At 41.4% G+C, this 24648-nt stretch overlaps 1 protein-coding gene across 1 annotated transcript in view; it reads left to right on the forward strand.

Moving 5' to 3' along the window:
- Positions 1 to 24648, forward strand: part of eps15l1a (epidermal growth factor receptor pathway substrate 15-like 1a) — a 49823-nt gene that overhangs the window by 19685 nt on the left and 5490 nt on the right. Inside the window, exons 14-23 of the mRNA XM_083970683.1 lie at positions 2426 to 2498; positions 3894 to 4055; positions 4239 to 4436; positions 6580 to 6759; positions 10199 to 10304; positions 10601 to 10651; positions 14192 to 14328; positions 15554 to 15623; positions 16598 to 16743; positions 18293 to 18386. Coding sequence (XP_083826809.1) covers positions 2426 to 2498; positions 3894 to 4055; positions 4239 to 4436; positions 6580 to 6759; positions 10199 to 10304; positions 10601 to 10651; positions 14192 to 14328; positions 15554 to 15623; positions 16598 to 16743; positions 18293 to 18386 — 1217 coding nt within the window. The remainder of the gene's footprint in view (positions 1 to 2425; positions 2499 to 3893; positions 4056 to 4238; positions 4437 to 6579; positions 6760 to 10198; positions 10305 to 10600; positions 10652 to 14191; positions 14329 to 15553; positions 15624 to 16597; positions 16744 to 18292; positions 18387 to 24648) is intronic.

A 24648-nucleotide genomic window follows, 5' to 3' on the forward strand; every position in this document is an offset into this window, starting at 1 on the left:
CCTTCAGCTGCCAGCCAACCCCCCAGCTCTGCATAGACACAACAGTCTACCTATGGTCTATTGCTGGTGATAAAATGCACACTTGAAAAGGAATAATGCAAACAGATGTGGATGAGCTTAATTACTCCTCTTGGATTTGTGTCATCCTGCTGCTTTCCTCCTCCTGCTATCCATCCATCTCTCTGTCCACCCAGCCAAACATCCACTCTTCCTTTGATGTGTGTATTTTATCAATCTTTTGTTTGTTCACCACTTACTCTCCATGCTGCCTCAGCACACTTGCCTTTACCCAGTGGAATATTCTAAGGTAAAAACACAAACCACTGAATGTCTCTGAACTGGCATTCTGTCAAATCTACTGTGACACACACACAGTGAGCCAGCAGGGCTGTACATACTATATGTACTTGTATATATGTATGTATAGCAGCCATGTTACACTGACATCACACTCAGGGTGGGAAGCTCAAATTCTGTCAGTGAATTAAAGTGTAAATGTAGGGAATCATTGTCTAATTTCTAACCAGTCAGGTGCTTTTCCAGCTTTATCAATCTGAAGAAATGAAACAGTTAGAGTTAAAGAATAAAATCTCTTTGACGAAACAAGAAGAGAAATGGAACAACAACATATCTTTAACATCAACTGAGAGAGTTCTGAGGTGTCATCAGCGACACTGCCTATCCATGCAGTGTTTGGTAGAACTGGAGCCAATCCCAGCTGACATAGAGCGAAACCTGTGTCAGCTGGGATTGGCTCCAGGTACACTCTGCACTGGTTGCCGGTCTAAAACAAGGCAGACATATAAAGACAAACTACTACTCGCACTGTCGCACACAATTCATATTCACACCGACGGGCAATTTAGAATTGCCAGTCCACCTGGTGTGCATGTGTTTGGATGGTGGGAGGAAGCTGGAGTACCCAGTAAGAGCCCACACAGCTACTGGGAGAACATGCAAACTCCACCCAGAAAGGGTGGATCTATCTAAATGGTTTCTGATTGAAGTGCTAATACTGTAGTAGTTTATTTTGGTCATATGCACATATAGTGAAAATCAGTTTATGAGTCTTTAAATGGCATATGCTAAAAAAGGAGTAGGCGGAAGCTTGATTGAGCTTGTACCTGTCTACTCTTTAATCCTATTCATGTGTTAGGTCTGAACTACTGTATTTACATTTCAGTGGTGCCAAAAAAAACAAAAGCCAAACTGCTTATCAAGGTCAAAACATAGATCTGGTATGGTATCTTTCTTCTATCTAGGCAAGGCATCTTTATTTATAGGCTATAGCGCATTTCATACCAAGGCAACTCAATGTGATTTACATAAAGACAAAACATTTAAAAAGAACAGCATAAAACAGCAAAAAAACAAACATTTTTTTTAAAAATTGGAAAGGGGTTGGGCAAGATGTTCCTATACTTGAACAAAAATAAATATAGTAAAAGGTTAAAGATAAAGGAATAAAGGTCAAGTTAGCAGTGACACACATACTGATGCCAATTCATTGCAACATTCACATTGTCTCTCATTGCATTAACTTCCAATGAGATCTGATCTTACCTTTAACATCATGCATGTAAGATTCAGTCCAGTCGCCGGCTCCTTTTCCTCATCTGCTCATTATTCAGTTTGGTCGAAGGCTGCTCACCCTTTAGTGTGATGTCAGAGGAAAATGGCCGCCCAATACTCCCACCAACATGTTTCAGTGTGGGAGAAATTCACTGCCGTGTCATTGTATCTGCTGCAAGTCTCCTTAAATACACCCCTCTGTTACTGCCATACACCTCACTGTGTAATTAATCAGGAAGTACACGTGGTATTTAGTGGTCTGAGCCCACCAGACCTCCTGCTGAGTGGAGCCTGTGGGTTTTGATACAGTTCTGTGGCTGGGCAACTTCTTAAATATTTACAGTACTGGAAAAGTCAAAGCACTTTTTAGATGTGCGCTTTAATGATCTATCTGTTCAGTAATTAATTATTCATTCATTCAGATAATACATTTTAAAGTAATTAAATAATAGGAAGGCACACAATGATTAATGACTGTGACCATACAGTAGTTCCTGCAACTTGACTGGTTGGGGGAAGCAAAAAATCCTCTCTCCAAACCTGAGAGGGTGTCACAGTTAAAGAAACTTGATTGATGGGATTCATTATTTTCATAATTAATCAATTATTCACTCACATGATGAATTGAAGTAATTGGAAAGGCACACTTCTTTCCCTCACACAGACTGACAGTTTTTTTTAAGCTTCTTTCACTTCGTCACATTGAGGATTTGATAGCATCCCAGTCCAGTATTTTGTGACTTGCCGATGTGTGTTTACAGCAGGGGGGTGGCAGGTATATGATTTCTGTTCATAATTCTTCTTGTGTGTGTGTGTGTGTTTGTGTGCTTATGTTTATGTGCGTGTGTCTCAGGGAGAAGTACACTCTTGAGCAGGACATCAGGGAGACAGAGGAGGCCATCAGATATAAGAGTGCAGAGGTTCAGGTGAGAGCAACTTGTTCATCGTTCAGGCAGCTTCAGCATGTAAACTGTTCGATCTCCAAGTGAACCATTACACTGGACTATCAGCCTGGCTAACACCAGACCTCATCTCAATGTAGATTGAGATTCGGTCTGGGAACCACCCGTTCATTTTTTCGTATTTGAGGCGTGGTTTATGAAAGCCCAGAGCTGTTTATTGGGCGCTACGCTACTTAGCCAATCGTATCAATCATACCCAATGACGTACAGTATGTAGAGCGACAGAAATCAGATGAGGAAAAAAACGCTAAACGTTGCTCTTTTTTCAAAATAAACATGCGGTCTAAACTACTTTAAACACTCTCTAACGCTGCATGGAAAGGTAAAGCGTCTGCAGCCATGTAGCATCGACAAGCTATCAACAAAGTCCGTTCGGTGTGTCGTCATCGTCTTGCTGCCCCCTCCCCAGTTATGTGATTGGCTCCCTCGTTCAGGAAAAAATTCAGTCCATGGTTTCCAGGCTGACTTGCAGAGTGAATAAATGTGCGCGCAAGGCAGCATGGGTAAACCCACCTGTCCCTCTATATTCTACAAACACATGTTTATATGCAGGGCCTGTGCCTACAATGTTCATGTAGTTTTACCTAATTTACTTTTTATATGAACACTTATCTATGGGACCTGACAGTTGAGTGGCATTTGTCTGTTGTTAGCTGAACCACAACAGCAGGATCAGTCCTATAATCGCTGTCACTGACTGACTGATTGATTGACTGAAGATGTTTCTATCACCAGTCAGCAGTGTCAAGCTGCAGTCTATTGAGCCTCCCTGGCTCAGTTACTGCAGAGAAGTGGAGGAGCACTTCCAGTACACTGAGCCTCACCTCCGTTACAAGGGATGAGAAATGATTTTCGGATATTCTCATAGTCAAAAAAATAGAATAGTTCATGAGACTATCATCTTGTCTGAAAAAAATGTAAACGTTTCCTTTTTACTGTCGTATATTTGAAGAATGGTCAACAAACAAGCTACTCTCATGATATGTGTCATCGTTCCTGAAGGAGGCAGATCTGAACATAAGGCTGAGGCTGAGCAACGAGAGCAGGAGAGACACAGGGAAGTTGCTGAGAACTAAGCTTTGTTCTGACAACTATGACCAACTCTACATTTCAAACAGAGGAGGTTAGACAGAGAGAGATAATTACCTGCCTCTAATAAAAGGCAGTTTTTCTACAATTCATAATAATTTCTAAACAATTGTAGATCCCAGAACAAAGGCAAAACTTTTTAAACAAAGAAAGATAGCCAGTCTCTTCTGTGTGTCTATAAGTATAGGTCATAAACTCGGGATCTGAACATAGGCAGTCCAAAGATGCACCTTTTGACCCATTGCTTTGTTTAAATTCATTTTCCATCAGGAGATGCAAAATGACCTGGACAGAGAAACAGCCAGCCTGCAAGAGCTGGAGGCCCAGAAACAAGATGCCCAGGAACGCCTGGAGGAGATGGACCAGCAGAAACACAAACTAGAAGACATGCTCAACGAAGTTCGAATAAAGTGCCAGGAGGAGTCTCAGATGGTGAGGAATAATGGAACGTGACTGGACTAAATGTGTGTTAGTGTTTATGGAGGTTTTAGAATTGGATTCAGCCTGATTTACCAGATTGTAGCTGAGATAGGGTAGAGGGGAAGAGGTGGCATCATTTGGCCTCAGTATGGGCCAGTATTTAGATCTTCATCGCTTCACCTTCCTCTGCCTCAGATCTCGACCCTCCAGAATCAGATCCACTCTCAGGAGTCAGACTTACAGAGTCAGGAGGAAGAACTGAGCCGGGCGAAGGCAGACCTGGGTCGGCTGCAGCAGGAGGAGAACCAGCTGGAGCAGAGCCTGGCTGCTGGGAAGATCCAACTGGAGACCATCATCAAGTCTTTGAAGGCCACACAGGATGAGATAAACCAGGTAGGTGCATGTCTCCATATGGCCAACAGGGGGCGGCATTGCACTATGTAATCTGCACCTATATTGTTTTGTGTGCTCTACTGCTATTATATACTATACACTACTATATGATTTGTTGTGTGACCATCACAAGCTGAAATGGTTTTTAATGTCTGGTTTTAATGTTTGTGTCAGGTTACAGGCTGGAGGGTGCATTGTGTCAGTGAGTGTAGTGTGTGTGTGTGTGTGTGTGTGTGTGTGTGTGTGTGTGTGTGTGTGTGTGTGTGTGTGTGTGTGTGTGTGTGTGTGTGTGTGTGTGTGTGTGTGTGTGTGTGTGTTTGTGTGTTTCATTATAAGCTGCAGCTGTTGTGGTGTGTCATCTGTTCCCTCCGAGCCACACGCACCACAGAGCCCGCTGCAGCAAGAGTTACACACCTTGTATACACACGTGCAGGACTTGTTGTCGGTGCATGATGTTGTTTCTGTTGACTCTTTCTTCTCTCCACGGTGACCACAGTCAGTACTCCACCACTCCCTCCTGCAGCCAGAAGATCACACTCACGGTTGAGGAGTCCCTGCAGTTAATACTTTCCTCTTGTATATCCAGTCTAATCTTAATTTAGTGCAGTGGTTTTAATGACTAATGCCTTTTTAATATTCTAAAACCACACACGCAGCACCAGTCAAAACTTTAGACACTCACATTGTCAAGTGATGGGGAGGACTTGTCACCCCCCAAGTGCATATATATATGTATCAGATACATCACAGGTCTGAATTTATGCCTACCTTATACATGCCTCAAGTGAAGTCAAGTCCAACAACTTGGAATCAAAACAGTTTCAACTTTATAAACTATCAGAGGTCACCAGGTCCAAGGGAAGTGCCAAATCATCTGATAACAGCTTCTAAACTGCTGTTGTATAATCCATTAATGCTCAGCATCCTGCAAACTATAACAAAAAAAGAAGTAATGATCACCTTCTCTAACGTAAGGAATTGGTTGTGCATGTTTTGAATACCCTCCGACCCAGTACAACAGAGCAGGGTTTAAAGGGATAGTTCAACATTTTGGCAAATTCGCCTATTGCCATAATCCCTATAGTTTTAGGATTAGGTTCGTTACCTTTAATTGTCGGTGCAAACTGTTTTTAGATCAGCGGGGCAGAGACGCAACCTGCTCAGCTAAAGCAACGGAGGCACACGGTATTTCCACGTTTTCCTCATCAAACTAAATACACAATCCAACAACTCCAAAACACTCTCATGGACAAGTTGGGAAATAATAACGTATAATGTAACATTACGACACATGAAGCAAATACTCAGAACTACTTTTGCTTTTGAAGTCACTCTGCCCAGCAGCCGTGTCAAGGGAAGTAGTTTCCGGCTACGTATTTACCTCGAAAACAACTCTGTCTCGAAACAACTCGTGGACGAGAGCATTTTGGAGTTGTTGGATTGTGTATTTGATGGGTTTGATGAGGGAAAGAAGAAAATATTGTGCGCTGCGCAGAGCTCACGTCTCTGCCCCGCCGATCTAAAAACAGCGTGTGGTGCTCATAGAGGTTAAAGCCTTATAAAAATGACAAACATTCTTTGCACAGACCATGTTTCCTCATTACCCTGGGTAATCCACAGAACACACTTCTCTGGTTGCTGTGGAGGGGGTCATGTTTCTGATTCTCTTAAAGGTAATATCTCAGTGACGCCTTGAGGGAATCACTTCAAGTTAGGTGAAAACATATAGAATGAAGGTCAAAGTCACTGACCTCACAAAATGCGTTTTTGGCCCCAACTCAGGAATTAATTAACTCATTTTAATGCAACCTAAACAGGCTATAATCATTGAGTGATAACATTTTAACAGTCAAAGGTCAACTGTGATGTCATAATGTTCGGCAGAAACACTTCTGGGGGCAGATCCCTCCTGCACTGGGAAGGTAAAAAAAAAACTGTATGTAATACAGAGTAACAAGAGCCTGTATTCACAAAGCTTCACTTGACTGGTGCAGAGGAACTTTTAAAGATACTGTTTAATTGCCAGTAACCGGGGACATGTGACTGTATCGATTCGCTACAATGGTTCCAACTCCAGCAGGTCTTCAGCTTTCACTCGTGCCGCTGTCACTCAAGTGTGTTTGTGCGCCTGTGTCTCCCGCAGGCTCGAAGCAAACTGTCACAGATCCAGGATAGCCAACAGGAAGTGTCGAAAAGCATCGAGCAGTACAACAGCACCCTGAACGGAACCCACGGAGGCAGTATGACCAACCTGGCCGACATGAGCGAGGGCTTCAGCGACCGAGAGAACGGAGGATTTCTGGCCATGGTCAGACCAGCGCAGGTCAGGACCTCCGTCTGCTTTAACCTGCTTTGTTTGGTGAACTGTCACACAGCACTACGCTACACCCAGAAAGAGATAGACCAGGATGAGAAGATTTGTATTTCGGTGGCTCACGAGACGAGTCTGAGGGTTTTGTTGTACCTGGATGGTGCACGCTAAGAATGCAGACAGTAAGTGTGAAAACGAGCAGGAAATAAACACGATCTACCCTCACCTTATCAGGTTTAAATCAAGCTTCTCTTTCTCTTCTTTCTCTCACTCTCCCTTTCACCCTAGCAGGGTGTCACTATGTCTCTCCACTTCCTGTATTCATCGCTTCTAATTAAAAGCCCACTGCAGAGCTGGAATGTAACACTCTCTCAGCAGGCAGCCACTGCAAAATATAAATAACAGGAAACCGTATTGGCTGTCAGCAGTGGAATTTTTGTAGGCATATATTCATACAGTATAACCTTTTGCCTAGAAATAACACTGTACCCCTAAAAATAACAATGTGTTTGTAATCAATGTGTTTGAGTAGTCAGTACTGATTTGTTGCACTTTGGAGGGATACCACACATATATATTTATTCTTTTGCATATGCCTGACTGCTTCCAGCAGCATTTACCTCCTCCAAATGTCACATTGTCTTTTAGAGCATCATGACTCCATGAGGGAAAGCACATGTATGTGTCTGAGTGTAAATCTAACTCATATGGAGAGAAATTAACTGAAGGCTTGTTATTCAATCAATCACTCCATATTTGTTGTGACAAAGCTACCTAACCTCTGTCATCCTAACCTCATTGGCACATCTAGAGTAGAGCTGTCCACAGTACTGAAAGAGGCTCTGCAACATTTAATTCTGGCCTGTTACTGTTATTAATGTTGAGCCAGCATGAATTTTCCACCTGTCTTCATATTTGGTAAAATAAAGGGGGAAAAAACGTTCACCTGGACTCAGGGATCAGCTGACCAGATGTTGGTGGTCAGCGTCAAAGGCAGAGTCAGAGAACGCTTTCTAGCCATTCCTCAAGACACACAGCAGTTATAACAATGTTTCATACAAACGGTCCAGTGATGGGAATAACAGTGTTATAAAATAACTGCGGTACTTTCTTCAGTAACCAGTACTCAAAAAAGTGACTGTTTCCTCTGTTATAACTGCGTTATACAATAAAATGCACCATTGCTTGACAAAATAATACACCTGTAAGTGTATGTTATATACACAACGACGCAGGGTCACGTCAGTTACTTTTATAATGCAGTAATTCAGTTACTAACTTTTTTTGTGAGGGGAAAGGAACTTGTAACTATAACTAATTACTTTTTTAAAAGTAACATGCCCAACACTGACCTTATATGAGTCTGGTTTAACAGGTATGTAACATCATATGAAACATTTCATTTTAAATAGATAAAATTGACACTTATTATTATCCATCAATCTATACATAACATGTATATATGTAGAACATGTGCATGTAGAGAGAGACGCACAAATGGCGCTACATTTAAAGTTTGCTGAACTGAAGGTTGAAACAAACAGGCTGAGAGAGTCGACTGTGCACACGGCTGTGAGGCTTCACAATGACACTATCAAAACATTCTTCCATTGTTTTTGTATTGTCTGCTATATCTAAATCAGTCTGGTGGTTAGGTCCGGGTGCTTAAACTTGAAATGCTTTTTTCGTCTTGGTCTTTGATGTATTTTGTAAATTTTTTAAAACTTAACTGTACAATTCTGCAGTTTTTCAGCAGGTCTTCTTGGCCCCACTGCTAGCACCAGTTAATAACTCAAATCAGATCATATCAAATACATGTCAGGACAAAAACCAAGCTGAGCCAGTTATCTGTGGTTCCAAATAACGTTTTTTTTTTTTTTTAAAAGTCACTTTAAAAGAGAGTGTTTCTAAAAGACCAGCAGCCCCGATGACCGTGAAGTGGCCTCAGGAAAAGTCTGTAAATGTTGCAGAGTGGCCGAGCCAAAGCTCAGACTGAACCTCCCTGAAAGGCTTAGTAGGTGTTTCATACTGAAGGTGGGAGGAGGGAGGGAGACATTCTCAGACAGTTTTTCCTAAAAGATCTTCATAGATTTATGCATGGAAGGCAGCAGTTGTGCCAAGAACGACAAGAGAGAGCGTGGGATAGAAGTTCAAACCAGCTCACCACCGTGTCTCCACCCCTCACACCTGTGAGCTCCAACACTGTGATGGTGGAAAGCTCTGGAGCAGCCAACCAGCAGTTAGATTTTGTTGAAGCAAATTGATAAATTCATTTTGTTGTATATTTAACTCAGTCTGTCAAAATATCTAAACTATGGACCAAAGTGGAAAAACATACAGAGAGATGTAGATAAAGACTGAAAAGGAAAGAAAAAGGAAAGGAGAAACCGTGCTCTCAGAGGATTCAAAACATGAACTTGACTTCACAAAACATGTCAGTCCAAAGTGGAAGTTTGTAGTAGGCTGTATTACATTTACCAGTATGTGTTTATACATATAAACAGTAGATAAACAAACATACATGTATTAACATCTCTATACACGTGTTTCACATTCTGTCAAAGGTTGTAGACTGAAGATGATCTGATCCTCTCCGGGTGCTAACTCTTAAAGGAGTTATCTAAAAATCCTGCCTAGACTGACAATATATGGGTCTGTTATAATGTCACAGTTGTACACCTTTCATAGGTCATTTGAAAATAGCTGACCAGGAATTGTTGTTTACTTTGGGGAAAGAGCAGAGGATTTGTCCTGAATCTTTCCTCATCATTCCCAAATGTCTTTTGGTCAAAGCCCGGTTATTATTCCTCTCCCTATATCAGTGTTACTCTGTCTGATATTATTGCACAGTTAAGTGCTATTACAGACTTTACTCATAGATGTGATGACCTTGGTGATGAGAAACCTTTTTATAGGCAATAATAGACAGGAGGATTTTGTAAACACAGTCAGATTCCAGCTGCTTTCTTGTGTTTCAATTCCTTTCTGCACCTCCTGCTTTTCTTCATGTTTTCAATACTTAGTCACTTTATCACACAGAACTTCTTTTATTGACATGGCTCTGTGTGTGTGTGTCTTTGTGAAACTGACTCCTGGACAAGATGAAGTGAGGAAGAGCAAAGTGTGTGTGTGTGTGTGTGTGTGTGTGTGTGTGTGTGTGTGTGTGTGTGTGTGTGTGTGTGTGTGTGTGTGTGTGTGTGTGTGTGTGTGTGTGTGTGTGTGTGTGTGTGTGTGTGTGTGTGTGTGTGTGTGTGTGTGTGTGTGTGTGTGTGTGTGTGTGTGTGTGTGTGTGTGTGGGTGTGTGTGTGTGTGTGTGTGTGTGTGTGTGTGTGTGTGTGTGTGTGTGTGTGTGTGGGTGTGGGTGTGGGTGTGGGTGTGTGTGTGTGTGTGGGTGGACAACCACTTTAAAAATCTCCCTCTGTTTCTATCCTTCTTTTCCCTCTGACCACAGGAGGACCCGTTCAAAGTGAAGCCATCGGTGTTCAACAACCAGCCTCAGGAGCTTCCCCCTGACCCCTTCCACTCTGAAGACCCCTTCATCACAGACCCATTCAAAGGTTGTCTTCCACCTTCAGTTTATCAGTGTTGATCAGCCTCTTTTCCCCATGACATTGTGAACTCTCCTCTATTCTGCTGCTCTCCTCTGCCACCAGTTCTTCTGCCTCCCCGTCTTCATCGTCCACAGTATTCATCTCTTCTCTTCTTTTAGCTTTCTGTTTAACTGTTTTATCTCAAGTTTTCTTTTCTCTAGATGTGTTGTTTTCAGCAGCTCTCTGACTATCCTCTGTCTTCCTCCTCCTGTCCTCTTCTTACCTCCTCCTCTACCCTGTCTCGCTTTATTCCTTTCCTGTAGGTGACCCTTTCCAAAATGACCCTTTTGCAAAGCAGCCGTCAGCAACCACAGGTATTTATTTGGGGGGAGGAGGGGCCTTAACGCGGACATATTATGGAAGTATCACTTTTTGAAGTCTCTTTAACATATATCTAGGTGTTTGTCTTGCCTTCTGGCCCCCAAAATGTGAGAATTGACAAAAAAAATCTGTAATTTTCAGGCTCCCTAGATTGAAATTCATGTGGTTTTACAAGCTGTTCCCTCAGTTGTCTTCCAATGATGTAACTAGTTTTCGAATTTGCATAATACCAATGCAAGTAGTGGTACCCCTACCACTCCTACCTGGTACCAGTAGAAAGGGCGGGGCGGGTGAGCAGTGGTTAATTTGCATTTAAAGGGACAGGCACTGAAACCAGCCGTTTTGAACAGGGCTGTTTTGAGATGATGAAAAGAGCTGTGATGTTTGATCCTTGGGGTATTTTGACCAAAGCATGTCACAGACATGTCTTTAAGACACCTGGGAACTATTTTAATTTGTGGAAAAGGGGCATAATATGTCTCCTTTAAAGGGGACATATTATGGAAATATCACTTTTGGGTGTTTTGTCTTGCCTTCCAGCCCCCAAAATGTGAGAATTGACAAAGAAAATCTGTAATTTTCAGGCTCTCTAGGTTGAAGTCCATGTGGTTTTACGCACTGTTCCCTCAGTTGTCTTCCAATTATGTAACCAGTTTTTGAATTTGAATAATAGTAGTCGTAGCAAGTAGTGTTTCATTTGCATTTAAAGAGACAAGCCCTCCCGAACAAGGCTGTTTTGAGAGGATGAAAAGAGCTGTGATGTTTGATCCTTGGGGTATTTTGACCAAAGCATGTCACAGACACGTCTTTAAGACACCTGGGAACTGTTTTAATTTTTATGGAAAAGTGGCATAATACGTCTCCTTTAAAAACTGAACCCTGTCATTTGTAAGGGTTTTCAGAGCTCTGAGGGTAAGTCCCAAGAGGCTCTGCACACCTGCCTCTCTGCTGCTGGGCTAGCTGCTAGCTGTCACCCCAGCTAATCTGAGTCTTTTGGAAGATTTTGATGTGAAAATCAGACAGATAATCTGCCTTCCTGCGAAACAAACAGAGGGTGAGAAAGTCTGTGCTCCTGTTTTTTTAAGATGCATATCTGCCTTGTTAGTTTTGCCTGATCTGAGCACCAGAGTCTCAGCTCCACACACGCCCCTCTTCTTTACCCCTCTTCTGATCAGCTGGGAGTTCAGGGTGGAGTCAGCCACTGGTGTGAGGATGTGAGTGGTGGAGCAGCTCCCTCTGAGCTCCAGCACCGCTCCTCACAAACGTGTGGCTGAGTTGACAGAGGCCATGTCCACCTCTGTCCACAGTGGTACGGGTGGCAGGCTCGTCTTTTGTTGATGTCATGTACAGAAGTGCAGTGTGTGCAACCGCGGCTTCTGTCGCACTTCCCTCTTTGGTGATATTGTGGAGTTTCACTTCTCTGTGGAGTACATGTAGATCAGTGATGGAAATCATCATCTTTACACAGCAATAACCATCACACCCAGAAACACTATGATCACACTGGCTTTCTCAGGCTCCATTCCACAGCATTCAGCACATGTTTGTTTGTTTGTGTGTTTGTTTGGTCTTTGCTTTTTTTTAATGTTCCCATAGTGTGTCTGTGTTACTCAGTAAAAGCAATAATCCACCTGTTTGGTCAAGTATGTTTTATTAAGTGAAAATTTGCAAAATGTTGGATAATAAAAACCACTGCCTACATTTTTGTCAGAGAAAAAGTTGCACATCATAGAGTGTTTCCCACATGTTACTTTCTGTCATAAGGTTCTCATCTGCAGTGTGAGGAGGTGGATGGTTGTGTTGTCACCATTTAACTGAGAAGTAGCAGTTTTCTCATGAAGGCATTGACACAGTCACAGGAGGTAGATAAATATACACTTCATTTATCCCAGAGGGGAAATTCACAACAAAAGTGCAAATAGCTCTGTGTATTTTTGACGAGGCCATTCACACCAGCAGCCAGTGTGTATGTCTGTCACCTAATTATCTTAAAGACCCACTCCCGTGAAAATCGTGTTTTTTGAGCTTTTCACATGTTCCTGTGGCATTTTTCTTGTGTTAGAGCACATATCAGCAGAAAAGGAAGTGCAAAATTGCATTTCTGAGTTTTTCTGCCTTCAAACTGCTGTGAACCAATGGCAGACGCAAACTGGCAGTTTCAGGGAGACTGGAGCTGACGTGTCACAGCTCCAGGGGAGGGCACTAGTGCTACAAGCTCCCGCCCCGCTCTGCATCTGGCTCAGAGGTGAAAGCCTTGACAGCTCGGTGTAGCTGTCAAGGTATAACGGGTATTGCTCACCTGGTAGAGCAGCTTGCACTGTGAGCAAGGACTATGTTCCTGTCTGGGATCGAATCCCAGTGTGGAGTTTTATGCTAAACACGCTGAATCTGTAATTGTACAATGTCCAGCTGTCAGCAAGCGGGGGGTGGGGTGCGAGGAGGTGGCTGGGCGGGTGCAGAGCAGCGCAGTCTCCGCCCACCCTCCAGAGGTGCATTGCTAATGTGCATTGCTAATGAGCTGGTTTTAAAATGACCAAAAAGGGTCGCGGGAGTGGGACTTTAAAGACCCCCTAAACCAAACATTTCAGCAGCAAAATCACTAATGCAGCCACAACTGAGCATTTTAGATTTCAAAGCCAGAGTCTGAAAAAGTTGGATTCAGTTTTTCAGCACTCAGTCAGGTTTAATACGTCAGAATCCCTAGCAACCAATCCCGTTGTTTTTTGTTTTTTTTTAAAGCAGAAGTAAGTGGAATGTTTGTGTTAAAGCAACATTGCGGAGTTTCAGCTCAGTGCTTCCACCATCTGTTTGAGAAGCGCTATCGTCTGGGGGGGAAAGTGAAACTTAACGAAAACGAAACTTATCAGCGAGCGCATCCAGCGTTTATTCCCATTAATAAACGACAGTATTTCCCACATGTTTGCAAGGAGACTGTGTGGCTGGTGGTCGGGGGCACTTACATAGTGCAGTTTCAGCCGACGCGACCCGGCTCAGGCTGCAGCGGCAGCACCATTCATCCTATTAACCATTTTTCTACCATTGCACTGAGTCTGGAAACATTATTTTAAGAAAAAACTCTGCAATGTTACTTTTAATATAAGTCTTAAATAGTTATATCTTCCGACAGCAATCACTTTTATAGAGTGTTTGGTCCGAAACACGGGTCTGTCAGTCACTCTGCTCTGCTGTGTGGGATGCGCGTGAATGTGGTGACGTGGGGACGAGGACCAATAGATCCATGACGAGGGCGGGGACTGCTAACTCCATCGGCTGACAAGAAGTTAGCCAAAACGACCGGATCGCTTACTTCTGCCTTAAAACAACTTTTTTGTGGGAAAACAGTTTTAATCAAAAAATAGTCATAGCAGAGCATTTTTACACATTTTAAAATGCCTCTTTAGGTGGACTTAAACTCAGTTGATTCATTCCATCATCTGACACAACTCTTGAAACTGAGTTTGTCAGCAGCTTTCAGAGGCTTGTCCATCTGACAGCTCAACCATTAAAGCTGCTGTCCGTCCTCTCTGCTGCAGATCCTTTTGGAGGAGACCCATTCAAAGAGACAGATCCATTCAAGGCTTCGTCAGAAGATTTCTTCAAGAAGACCACAAAGATTGATCCCTTCTCTACACCAGACCCCTTCAGTAAAAGTGCCACATTACCCTCCAAGGTACTTGTTAACGAAAGACTAGAACATATATAATTGTATAAAATCTCAGGAGTGACTCAGATGACTGCTTAATGCTGGGCCACCACACTGTTTTGAATACAGTGTGATTGTACTGTATATAATTTGGAGAACAAAGCTCCAGGAGCCTCACATAGTCTTTAGCAGCTCATGTTTAGTAAAAAATTAATGAATATATGAAGTTCTGTGGTGAATTATGTAAGGTTAAAAAATTGGCACAAAGAACTAGAAAAATAACAGTTTGAAAGATCTCCAGTTTTCCTGCAGCAATGAAAGCAAATAAAGTCTGAAAGCTCAGGTCAAGCAAAGTCAAATCTTATTTATACAGCACCAATTGACAACAAAGTTATCTCAACACACCTTGCAAATAGAGAGGGTATAGACCTTCTCTTTATAATAGTATTTACAGAAACCCAACAGATCCCAATAAGAGCAGCTCACGTGGAAACAGTGACGAGGGAAAACTTCCTTTAAAGAGGCAGAAACCTCAAGAGGAACCAGACTCAGGGTGGGTGGTCATCTGCCTCCCCTCTACAATCAAAACCACAAATATGTTACCACAACTAACTAAGAATTAAGTTAATGCAAATAATATCCTACAGGTTGATGACTGATGCAGTATCAGTATTAGTATAATTCTGACTGTAGTGCAGGAAGGTAGGACTTTATACTGGTGTGGTATGGGTGAGGAAAAAGGGCAGTGACAGAGGACAGGCTGGTGGGTCAGAGCTTCAGCCTAAAGCAGAATAACCAGCCACAACATCAGAAGCTCACCACCTGACTGGATGGACATGATAGAGACCAGAGCAGTCTCCAAACCTGAACAGAAGGTGAAACAAAGGAAACCTGCAGTTGACTCACATTAGTGGGAACTTGTACAACAGAGTTGGGTGGAACCGTTAGAATAATGTTTCATTTCCATTGTAGGGAGAAGGTCAGAGTGAGTTTACCTGCTGGCTGAAACAAACAAGATACCAGATAATGATTGATTATGATATGATGTATAGATTTTCTTGGCTTGAAGCACTAATCCAACTGCAGTTTGGATTTTCCTTTCTGTGAGAAAGTGTAGGATTTGTGATTTGCAATTACAGAAAAAAATAATTTATATTGATGGTAAGAAAAAACAAGAATGCCTGAGTTTAACTTTGACTTGAGTCACTGTATCATTAAATGAACATGGTATGTCTTCCCTTGGTTCTTGCAGCAACCAGGCCCCTTCACAAGCAGTGACCCGTTCTCCTCAAGTAACCCCAAACCCCAACCCAGAGGACCAGGTAGGACTGAGTTTGTTATCCAAGCACATCTTCAGTGACTGTGACCATCATGTTTTTCTTTGGCTGGGGGGGCAGTGCAGGGGGGGCAGAGAAGAGAATGTGGACACATGTGGTCCAGACCACCACTGACTGGGTGTGTTGACACCTGCATTTAGAGCTGACCCCTCATAAATGCCCTCTACTAAAGAGGGTTTAAAGATGTTCCATTCAGGGGTTTCAGCGATTTTCAGCTGAAGCTTCCAGGAGAAAGACACTCAGACTTAGATGGTCATAAATTAACTTCCAGTCTGTTTGTAGAAGACTGTAGGACTGTAAGACTGTAGACTGTATTGACGTTTTCTTATTTCAAACAAAAGTTAAATGCAGATTTATTTGAAATCTATTTGAATGACATGAACATTTTAATGCACATTGAAGTTTGTCTATACATCTATTCAATTGAGTTCTTTCACAAAGTGAATAACTGTCTTTGTTGTGTCACTGTGGGAACTATCAGTTTGTGCTGACCAGTTCAGTACAGTAAAGTCTCCTGCTGGAATACTGGGAAATATTCCTGCTGCTGTCTGTCTTTTAGATCAGTTGTAGTGCACTTTTTACTTCTTTTACTGAGGTCTACCTCATTGTTTATTCACTTTATTCACGGCATTTATTTAAATTCTGAATTGGAACCATGATCAGTGAGCTTGATTTCGGTCCATGTCTCTGTCCTGTGTTGTTTTAAGTGTCCTTTGTTCTGTCTTTTTAAATGTTTATGTCCTCCTACTGCAAAACAAATCTACCTACAGGTATACAAAGTTACAGTACCTTGTACCTGGCCCACCAACAATCTACCTCATTGGTTCCATCCTTGATCTAAGAGGGAATACATTCATATGATACAAGAACTACTCCTGCTGTAAACTAAGCCAGCAGTTAAGGCCATTGATCTTTACGCGTCTGTGGATAAAATGTGGTTGTGCTTGTTTCATCCTCAGACCTGTTTGGCACGTTGGACCCTTTCGGCAGCAGCTCGTTCAGCAGCGGCAGTAACAGCTCGGCTGGATTCGCAGACTTCAGCCACATGTCGAAGCCCAGAGACCCGTTTGAAGGCAGGGCCGGCTGGCTGCCAGACTACCAGAAGGTAACAGGCCGACAGATACAGTACACAGGCTCACTATTTGGCAAGATAAAGTTACTGCTTACTGATCATTAATCTAACAAATGAGCTACTGCTAGGCAAAACTGGTAAGAGACCCTGTTGTAAAGTGTAAAACACTTCAATTATGAATTAGTTACTAGCAGTGTTGGGCACGTTACTATGAAAAAGTAATTAGTTATAGTTACTAGTTATTTTCCCAAAAAAGTAACTGAGTTAGTAACGGATAGTTACTACATAATAAAAGTAATTAATAACAATGAAAGTAACTATTGCGTTAATTTTTTATAAAATGCTCAAATATGTCAAATGACTTGGTCTTCTCTCTCTAACCCCCGTTTATCTAACTACTGCACTAACCAACGCACTCAGTATTCCTCCACACAGGCAGGCTCCGAGACGCGCTGTATCACTCCACCTATCAGCTGTTTAGATCAGCGGCGTGTGGAAGAGGTGGAGTGATACAGCGCGTCGTGTAGCCTGCCTGTGTGGAGGAATACTGAGGTTGGTTGCGTTGGTTAGTTCCAGATAAACAGCTCTTTCCCACCAGTTGATGAACAGAAAAAAATGTGCATATGAGGTCCTACACTAAAACGGTTTATTACTTTCTGATGGGACTTCTTGGGTCAAATAACAGAGTAACAATGCATTGTATTGTCATAACTGCGTTGTAACGGGAAACAGTAACTTTTTTGATTACTCATTACTGAAAAAAGTAGCGCTGTTATTTTAAACGCTGTTATTCCCATCACTGGTTACTAGCAAGAAATAACTCTAAAAGCAGCCTTATATAAACTTATTAATAAAAAAACACTTTACAATAAGGGTCCATTTACCAGTTATGAAAGTTAGTAACTGGTAGATAGATGGTTGTAAAAATGGTGATGGAGGAGAATCAGCTCATATGGGGTTGAACAGTACAGCTAGATATGGGCTCGATATCTGACAGGCAGCAGGTTATTTTTGCTCTTCTTACTTATGGGTTATAACAGCTTTAAAGGAGAATTCCAAAAAACACAATTAAAATCGATGCAGGCAAACCGGAGTTACACCATGGCTAGACGGCGCTAGGGATAGCGATAACGCTAACCTATGGGGGCATTTTTTTCAACCACAACAAACACTCAAAAAACAATCAAATATCTATAGTACATGACTGGAATCCTTATGACACACCACTGAACTCATATAGTGTACAGTATAAACAGTATAAACGTTACATTTACTTACTTTACATGCAAAAACACAAAGTTTATACTGTTTATACTGTACACTATATGAGTTCAGTGGTGTCTCGTAAGGATTCCAGTCATGTACCATAGATATTTGAGTGTTTGTTGTGGTTGAAAGAATTGCCTCCATAGGTTAGCATTGTGTGTTGCCCCCCAACACTGGGTGACCATCAGGACAACGATTTAGGGGTCAAAAATCACGAGGAATTCTCCTTTAAGTGTCGACAAACTACAACATTCAGAACTGAGTGTAATAGAGTGTAATAGAAGCGCTGTCTCTCTCTCTCTTTCTGTCTTGTCAGTCAGTATTTGTGGACGACCCGTTCAGCAGGAAGAGTGACACACCGGCTCTGCCACCGAAGAAAAGTGTTCCCCCCAGACCAAAACCCCCCAGTGGTGAGTCAGCAGCTCAGACCCTGTCAGAAGCTCAGCTCAGCTTTAGTCACTGAGACCTAACAAAATAAATAATGAGCTGATCCACTCTGACTGTGCAGTCTGGTAATGGATAACAAGAAGGCTTTGACCCTGCACGAAAAGGCCCAATTGTCGTCTTTTGTTCAGATGGGCTGATAGAAATACGTCTTCATACGTTCACACTTAATAGCGTGGCCAAAGCTACTGCAGCAAAGGTTAAGTTAAAAAGGAAACGGAAACCAATCAGAATCAGAAACCAAGATGCGTGATAGGTTTTGTTTAGTGTCATTACTGCATCATCATCAGAATCATCATAAACAGGTGAAGAATGAAAAAAGGGCAGTGTAGGTTTCTGGTTAGAACCAAATAATAAATGAAAGAAGAACTCGACAAAAAAAATGATGGTGTTCAGATACATATCAACCATTTCAGAGGGAAGAGGAAATAGAAATAGTGTTAAAAGATGAATATGATAACTACAAAACCTCAGGATTAAAATGCTGAGCTGTTGGTGTTATATGTAAATTTACTAAATGTTAAACATTAAGATGGTGTGTGATAAAAAGGTACCAGGTCATCTTACATTAAAGGTGGAGCACGGTTTTCGAGATGATAAATCCCGCTACAATACACAACTCAACAGACAAAAGATATAGACACAATAAACAATTAAACAAATCAACCTTCAACAAGGCAATGTGCAAAAACAAGTACTGAGGATATAAGGATATAATGTGGCCTGATATAAAAGTATTGATAGGTAAAGTGACTATGGTGTAAAAATATTGCAAAGTGACAATGATATACTAAATATAAGTATAAATAATATAAATACTTCTGCAGGTGTGCATGAAATGAGAATATTGTAATGTAAAGTGACCATTTATATAAAAATATTCCAAAGTAAGTGGCAATGATATAAATATAGATATGAATATAAATATACTAATATTTATTTATATCATATTTTACCAGCACTCCTATCAGCAGCCAGTTACAGCCTGATCATCCATCATCCGAGCGCTCATCTGCTTGACAAGCCACGCCCACAAAAATGACTGAATAACAACCAAAGCTTCTACACAGATAAGTTTAGTGCCACCATCAAAAGGCAGGCAGTTACAGTATGAATGCAAACAGGAAATACCAGGTCCTTTATTTGACAGGATGCCGTAGTAAGATGTGAGGAGAAATATTACACCCACCATACTTTGGTATCATTCTAATTATAGCTGAGATCAGACAAACACTGTTGTCTTTGGTTGGCACACGGCATGTGTGAGTGTGTGTGTACATTGTGAGTGTGCTCCATAGCACAGGACTGATGATCAGTAGTGTACAGTACATAGTTGGGTAACACTTGGTAATAAGTACACACTATTAAGCATTAGTTAAGCATTAATCAATACTGAATTCTTCATTCATAATGGATGAATACTCATTAGTATGTAGTTTATAAATATAAATACAGTTAGTGAATCAATCAATGATGAGTAAAACATTTTAACTGTGTTTATAAACTACATGCTAATGAGTATTCATGTTATAAATGATGAATTCAGTATTTCATGCTTAAAGGTGTTCAGAAATGTCCGTTTGTCCTGTTTGTCCCGCCTCCTTCTACAAGTTGCCGCACGAGTTTACCTGAGTAAGGAAGACAAATTTGATTGGGCGTTATCGAGCGGGCGGTATATTGAATGATGGACCGCAGGAATCCGGAGGAGGAGAGTGGAGTAGGGACGGAGGAGAGTTTGTGTCTGTGGTGGTGGACGAGTCTCCTTGTTTTTCTCAGACGTTTGATTGATGGATGACGGATCCTGATATCACTGGCTGATGAATCGTGAGCAACATGACAAAAAAACTACCCCATTTTCACCCTGGATTTACTTGAAAATAGAATTTTGCACCAAGTTTGGGCTACATCATCTGATAGATGACTGATTACACTAATGTTAAGACCCATAGTGGGATCACATTCAATTTTCTTTTCTGAATACCTTTAACTAATGCTTAATAGTGTGTACGTATTATAAAGTGTTACCCATAATTGATATACATTGAATGAGACATGCTCATGGTCATTAGTTTGATCCAAAGCTGTTCAATTCTGCTTCATATCATCAATATCGGTCAGCACCACAGTCATTATCTGCAGGTGTTTAGGTGTTGACACAGTTGTACTTGTCTTTCCAAGTTTAAAGATTGATTCTTCAAATAATCAATTCTTACATCTAATAGATGTCTGGGATATGTTCCCATAAATAAATAGATACCATACATCCCAATGGAAAGACCAGTTTAACTAGAAACAAATGTAATAGTCTAATGCAAATTACTGTTAAAATAAAAATAAAAAAAGAGATAAAATATCCTTACACATTGTGTACTTTTTAAACTTGAGGCTTTTATGATGTGTATAGGAGTTAGTTTTTCTATTTCCTCCAATGGTGATAGAGTCTCTGCTCTACTATGAACTGTCAACAGGAAAGAATGACATTGTGGCTACACAGAAGATAAAAGCCTTCTCATGCTTGCCAAGGTGCTGCTGTCACACACTGTATGCTCAGTGCTGCTGCAGGCAACCAGCGGTGGCAAGGAGTGACGCGCACTGTTGTGTTGAGGTTTCTTCAAGCATCTACAGGTGTCTCCTCCCTGTTTGAGGTGTTGGGAGGAAACACAGACACAAGGTAGAAAACATAAAAAACCGAGACATGTTTGTGAGGAAGGACCAGTCAGGTCAGACCCTCAGAGGTCAGAGAGGCAGAGGTGTGCTCACAGTCAAGAGTCGTATTTCCTCTTTCTGCAAAACATGAAGAGAAACATTTTACATCAGGCCTGAAAAGTCAACCTGAACTAGAAAACATTTTGATGTGGATGTGTATCTGATCCCAGTGAACAAACATGATTCAAACATAGTGGTGTATACAGGAGAGCACTGTAACAAAGTGCATTTACTGTACTTAATCATTTGTGTTTGGTAACTTGTAGATTTTACTCCACTACTGAGACAAATATTGGACTTTTCCATTCCACAACATCTCTATAAAGCACACACTGTAGTCAGTGCAATACGTTTTAAAGTGTGATAGACTGTGCACTGTTGGTCACAGGAGGAAAAAAAAACCCAATCACAGCAACTTGTCCTGTCAGTCATGTGTGGACCTGTCAGTGCTCTTACGATGCTCTCTTAGATAAAGATGAGAGACAGGATTCTTCACCAGAGACGGTGATCTGACCTGAGGTCGGTGCGGACACACGTGTGTTATTCTTTGAATGAGTTTATTTAGAACGTGTAAAATTATATATATATGTACGTATATACTGTATATAAACAAAAAATAATAATATAAGCCCCATCAAATCATAATATGCACAAGTTAGAAAAAGGAGTTGGAAGAATTATGCACTTTTTTTTAATTCTACAGGTTTTACAAAGTGTTATTCAGAGTCACCAGTTCTCAAAATACACTGTGGATCAATACAAAAAATATTTTTGATTTAATTGAATTAACCCTTTCTTTAAAAAGCAACTTTAGAATCATTAAGTCCTGACTTGTACTGGAGTCACATTTGACCAAGAGGATATGGACGACTCTGTCCACCTCTGTTTATGTGTTAAGTCATTTTTCTGTTTTCTTTCACAACTCCTTGACTTGACCTGATTGACAAAGAGATGAAGCAGCTGTTCATCACAAATACAGATGCTGTCACATTCCTGTTTGAGAAATATTTGATTACTTGTGGATGATGCACTTTGCAGCATGTTGATGGGCGTCACTGGTTATGTCATGTCCCAGATTGCTTCATATTGTGGGCCCAGCAGTGCACTGTACACCACCAGTACACTGTGGCCACTGCAGGTTGAATCCACCCTGGAAGCAGATGAGAGGTTCCCATGGTGCCCTCTGTCTTTGTTTCACACGGTGCATCAACTACGCAGTTACCCAGAATCCCCCTCTCTGTATATCAGCCTTAAAAAAAAAAAAAAAAAAGTGGCCCTGCCCTGCCCTGCTTCTGCATCTGCACGCACTCGAGTCGCACACCTGCTGACTCAGTGGTCGTGGAAGGTCGCCACTCGCCGGAGAGAGAAGTCAGTTAGAGCTGTGTGATGTTTTGAAATTTGAACTTGTTTTCTCCCGAACCCCCCGGCCGCTCGCGAGCTCGCTCTCCTCCGGCTTCTTTACATGTCGTTTCATGATTGTTCACACAGGCTGCCACCGCTCTGCTGTTTGTGTGAAGATGATGTTGTAAGAGCGATGATGTGTGTGGTTTTGCCTTGGCCTGTTGTTTGCAGACACACCCAAACCTTGCTTCCTCTCTCTTCCCTTTATGTGTGTGAATGTTTGTGTGTTTACTGAGGGTGAGTGGTTCAGAGAAGGTCAGGCTGCAAAGCTGCGTGCAGCCAACGAGTGCCACCACTGCCTCCACTCTGACAGTTGTTTTCTTCATAATGTTCAATTTAGACTTTATCTTCCATTTTCCATTTCTTCATATGTTCAATTTAGACTTTATCTTCCATTTCCCACACACACACCTACACATCTACGCCCCTCCCCATCTAGAATGCGTCTTATCAGTTAATGAGGGATGAGCAACGCTGCAGATAAAGTGGCATAATTTAGGACACACAGTTCTACCTGCACCCTTTCCAGTAAATGAAACGGCTGCATGCTGTACGAACCTCGGAGGCAGGCATTAAAATTAGATGCCACTAATGCATGAGGATTATTTTAAAACAGGGTGGAGTTCGTGATTGTGGTTTCTCAAGTGTGAATGTGTGTGTGTGTGTGTGTGTGTGTTGTGTGTGTGTGTGTGTGTGCAGCTTGCTGAAAGAGGAAAAAACTGATTGCCAGGCATGCAGTTTTGCTCAGTGCCGAGTGTGAAGTGAACTGCTCACCCCGATCAGCCAGGGTTATCTGGGTAATAGGACTAAAGTGTATGTTGCATGACAACGGTTTGACTGGTCCTGTGGTTTTAACACCTACACAAGCAACATGACATTCTCACGGTCCTCTGCCAGGCCCGGGGCCAGCTCCCCCGTTAATAACAACAACTGTCGTTATTAGGATTACTGCTAGAACTCCTGTCATTAGATCAGCCTGTGGCTCTATGGCCATCCCTAAGTCTAACAATGAGTAAATTATATAAATAAATTGGATTAAAATAAATTACATTTGTATATATATTTATAGTAAGGACAAATCCAAGGCCTCTATAAGGAGTCTTATCCTAAATGTTTAGAATAATTAAGATTACAAATTATTTGATTTTAAGCTGAGAAAAGAAAGCCTTTATTTAAAATGATTTGTCACACAGCCCAAGCTCGAGAGTAAAGTTACATGCTTACTGTTTGAATTACTTATATTTATTTTTATTCTTATAAAAAATGTTTTCTTATTTTAATTTTAATTTTTTTATATATATAAAAAAGATGAATTTGTTTATATGTATTTTATTTTTTTGTTTTAATTAAGTGAACTACAGTTTCTCTTCTTATTCCCTCATACCATTTTCAAATTAAAATGAAATATAGAAATAAGTGTATAGATAGATAGATAGATAGATAGATAGATAGATAGATAGATAGATAGATAGATAGATAGATAGATAGATAGATAGATAGATAGATAGATTTGAATCCATTTAAATGTGTATTTATAACCCTATATATAGTATATGTATGTCTGGTGTCAGAGTGTTTGTGGAGTTGGTAAACTGGTGAACCAACAGTTGGTAATGCGGGTAGAAACCCAACCAAGTGATGTACCAGGAAACCGTTGAATGGTTCCGTGGGTTATAAATGCATCGCTTTTGGTTTTGGGTCCTTTGGGTGTGGTCCTCTGATGTGTGTGTTTTTTTTTTCCCTCTACCAGCTGTTTTTTATGTATTTCCCTTCTCAGGAGTGCGAGGTTGTATACGTGACCGCTTGAAAACAGTCTCGGTATGAATTGTTTTGGTGTGCCACGTGTGGAGGTGAAACCTGTGTGGCTTTCAAAAGCTGGAAAGTATCTCAGGGGTGAGAGCGGAGGTGAAGCAGGGCGTGGGCAGATCTGTGAGAACCAGAGAATTTCGGCGTTGGCGACTTCATATCCAGATCACATCAGATCAGATACCGCCTTATCAACGTACAACCTGAGTTCACTCCCAGTGAGAATCGCGGTGGGGAGCTGCACTGATGAGTCATGGTGTTTCTCTCAGTTATCAGTAAACACATGCACATGGTCTGTTTACATCCTTTAGAGAT

This window comes from Trachurus trachurus (genome assembly GCF_905171665.1).
Source record: "Trachurus trachurus genome assembly, chromosome: 4".
NCBI classification, from domain to species: Eukaryota; Metazoa; Chordata; class Actinopteri; order Carangiformes; family Carangidae; genus Trachurus; species Trachurus trachurus.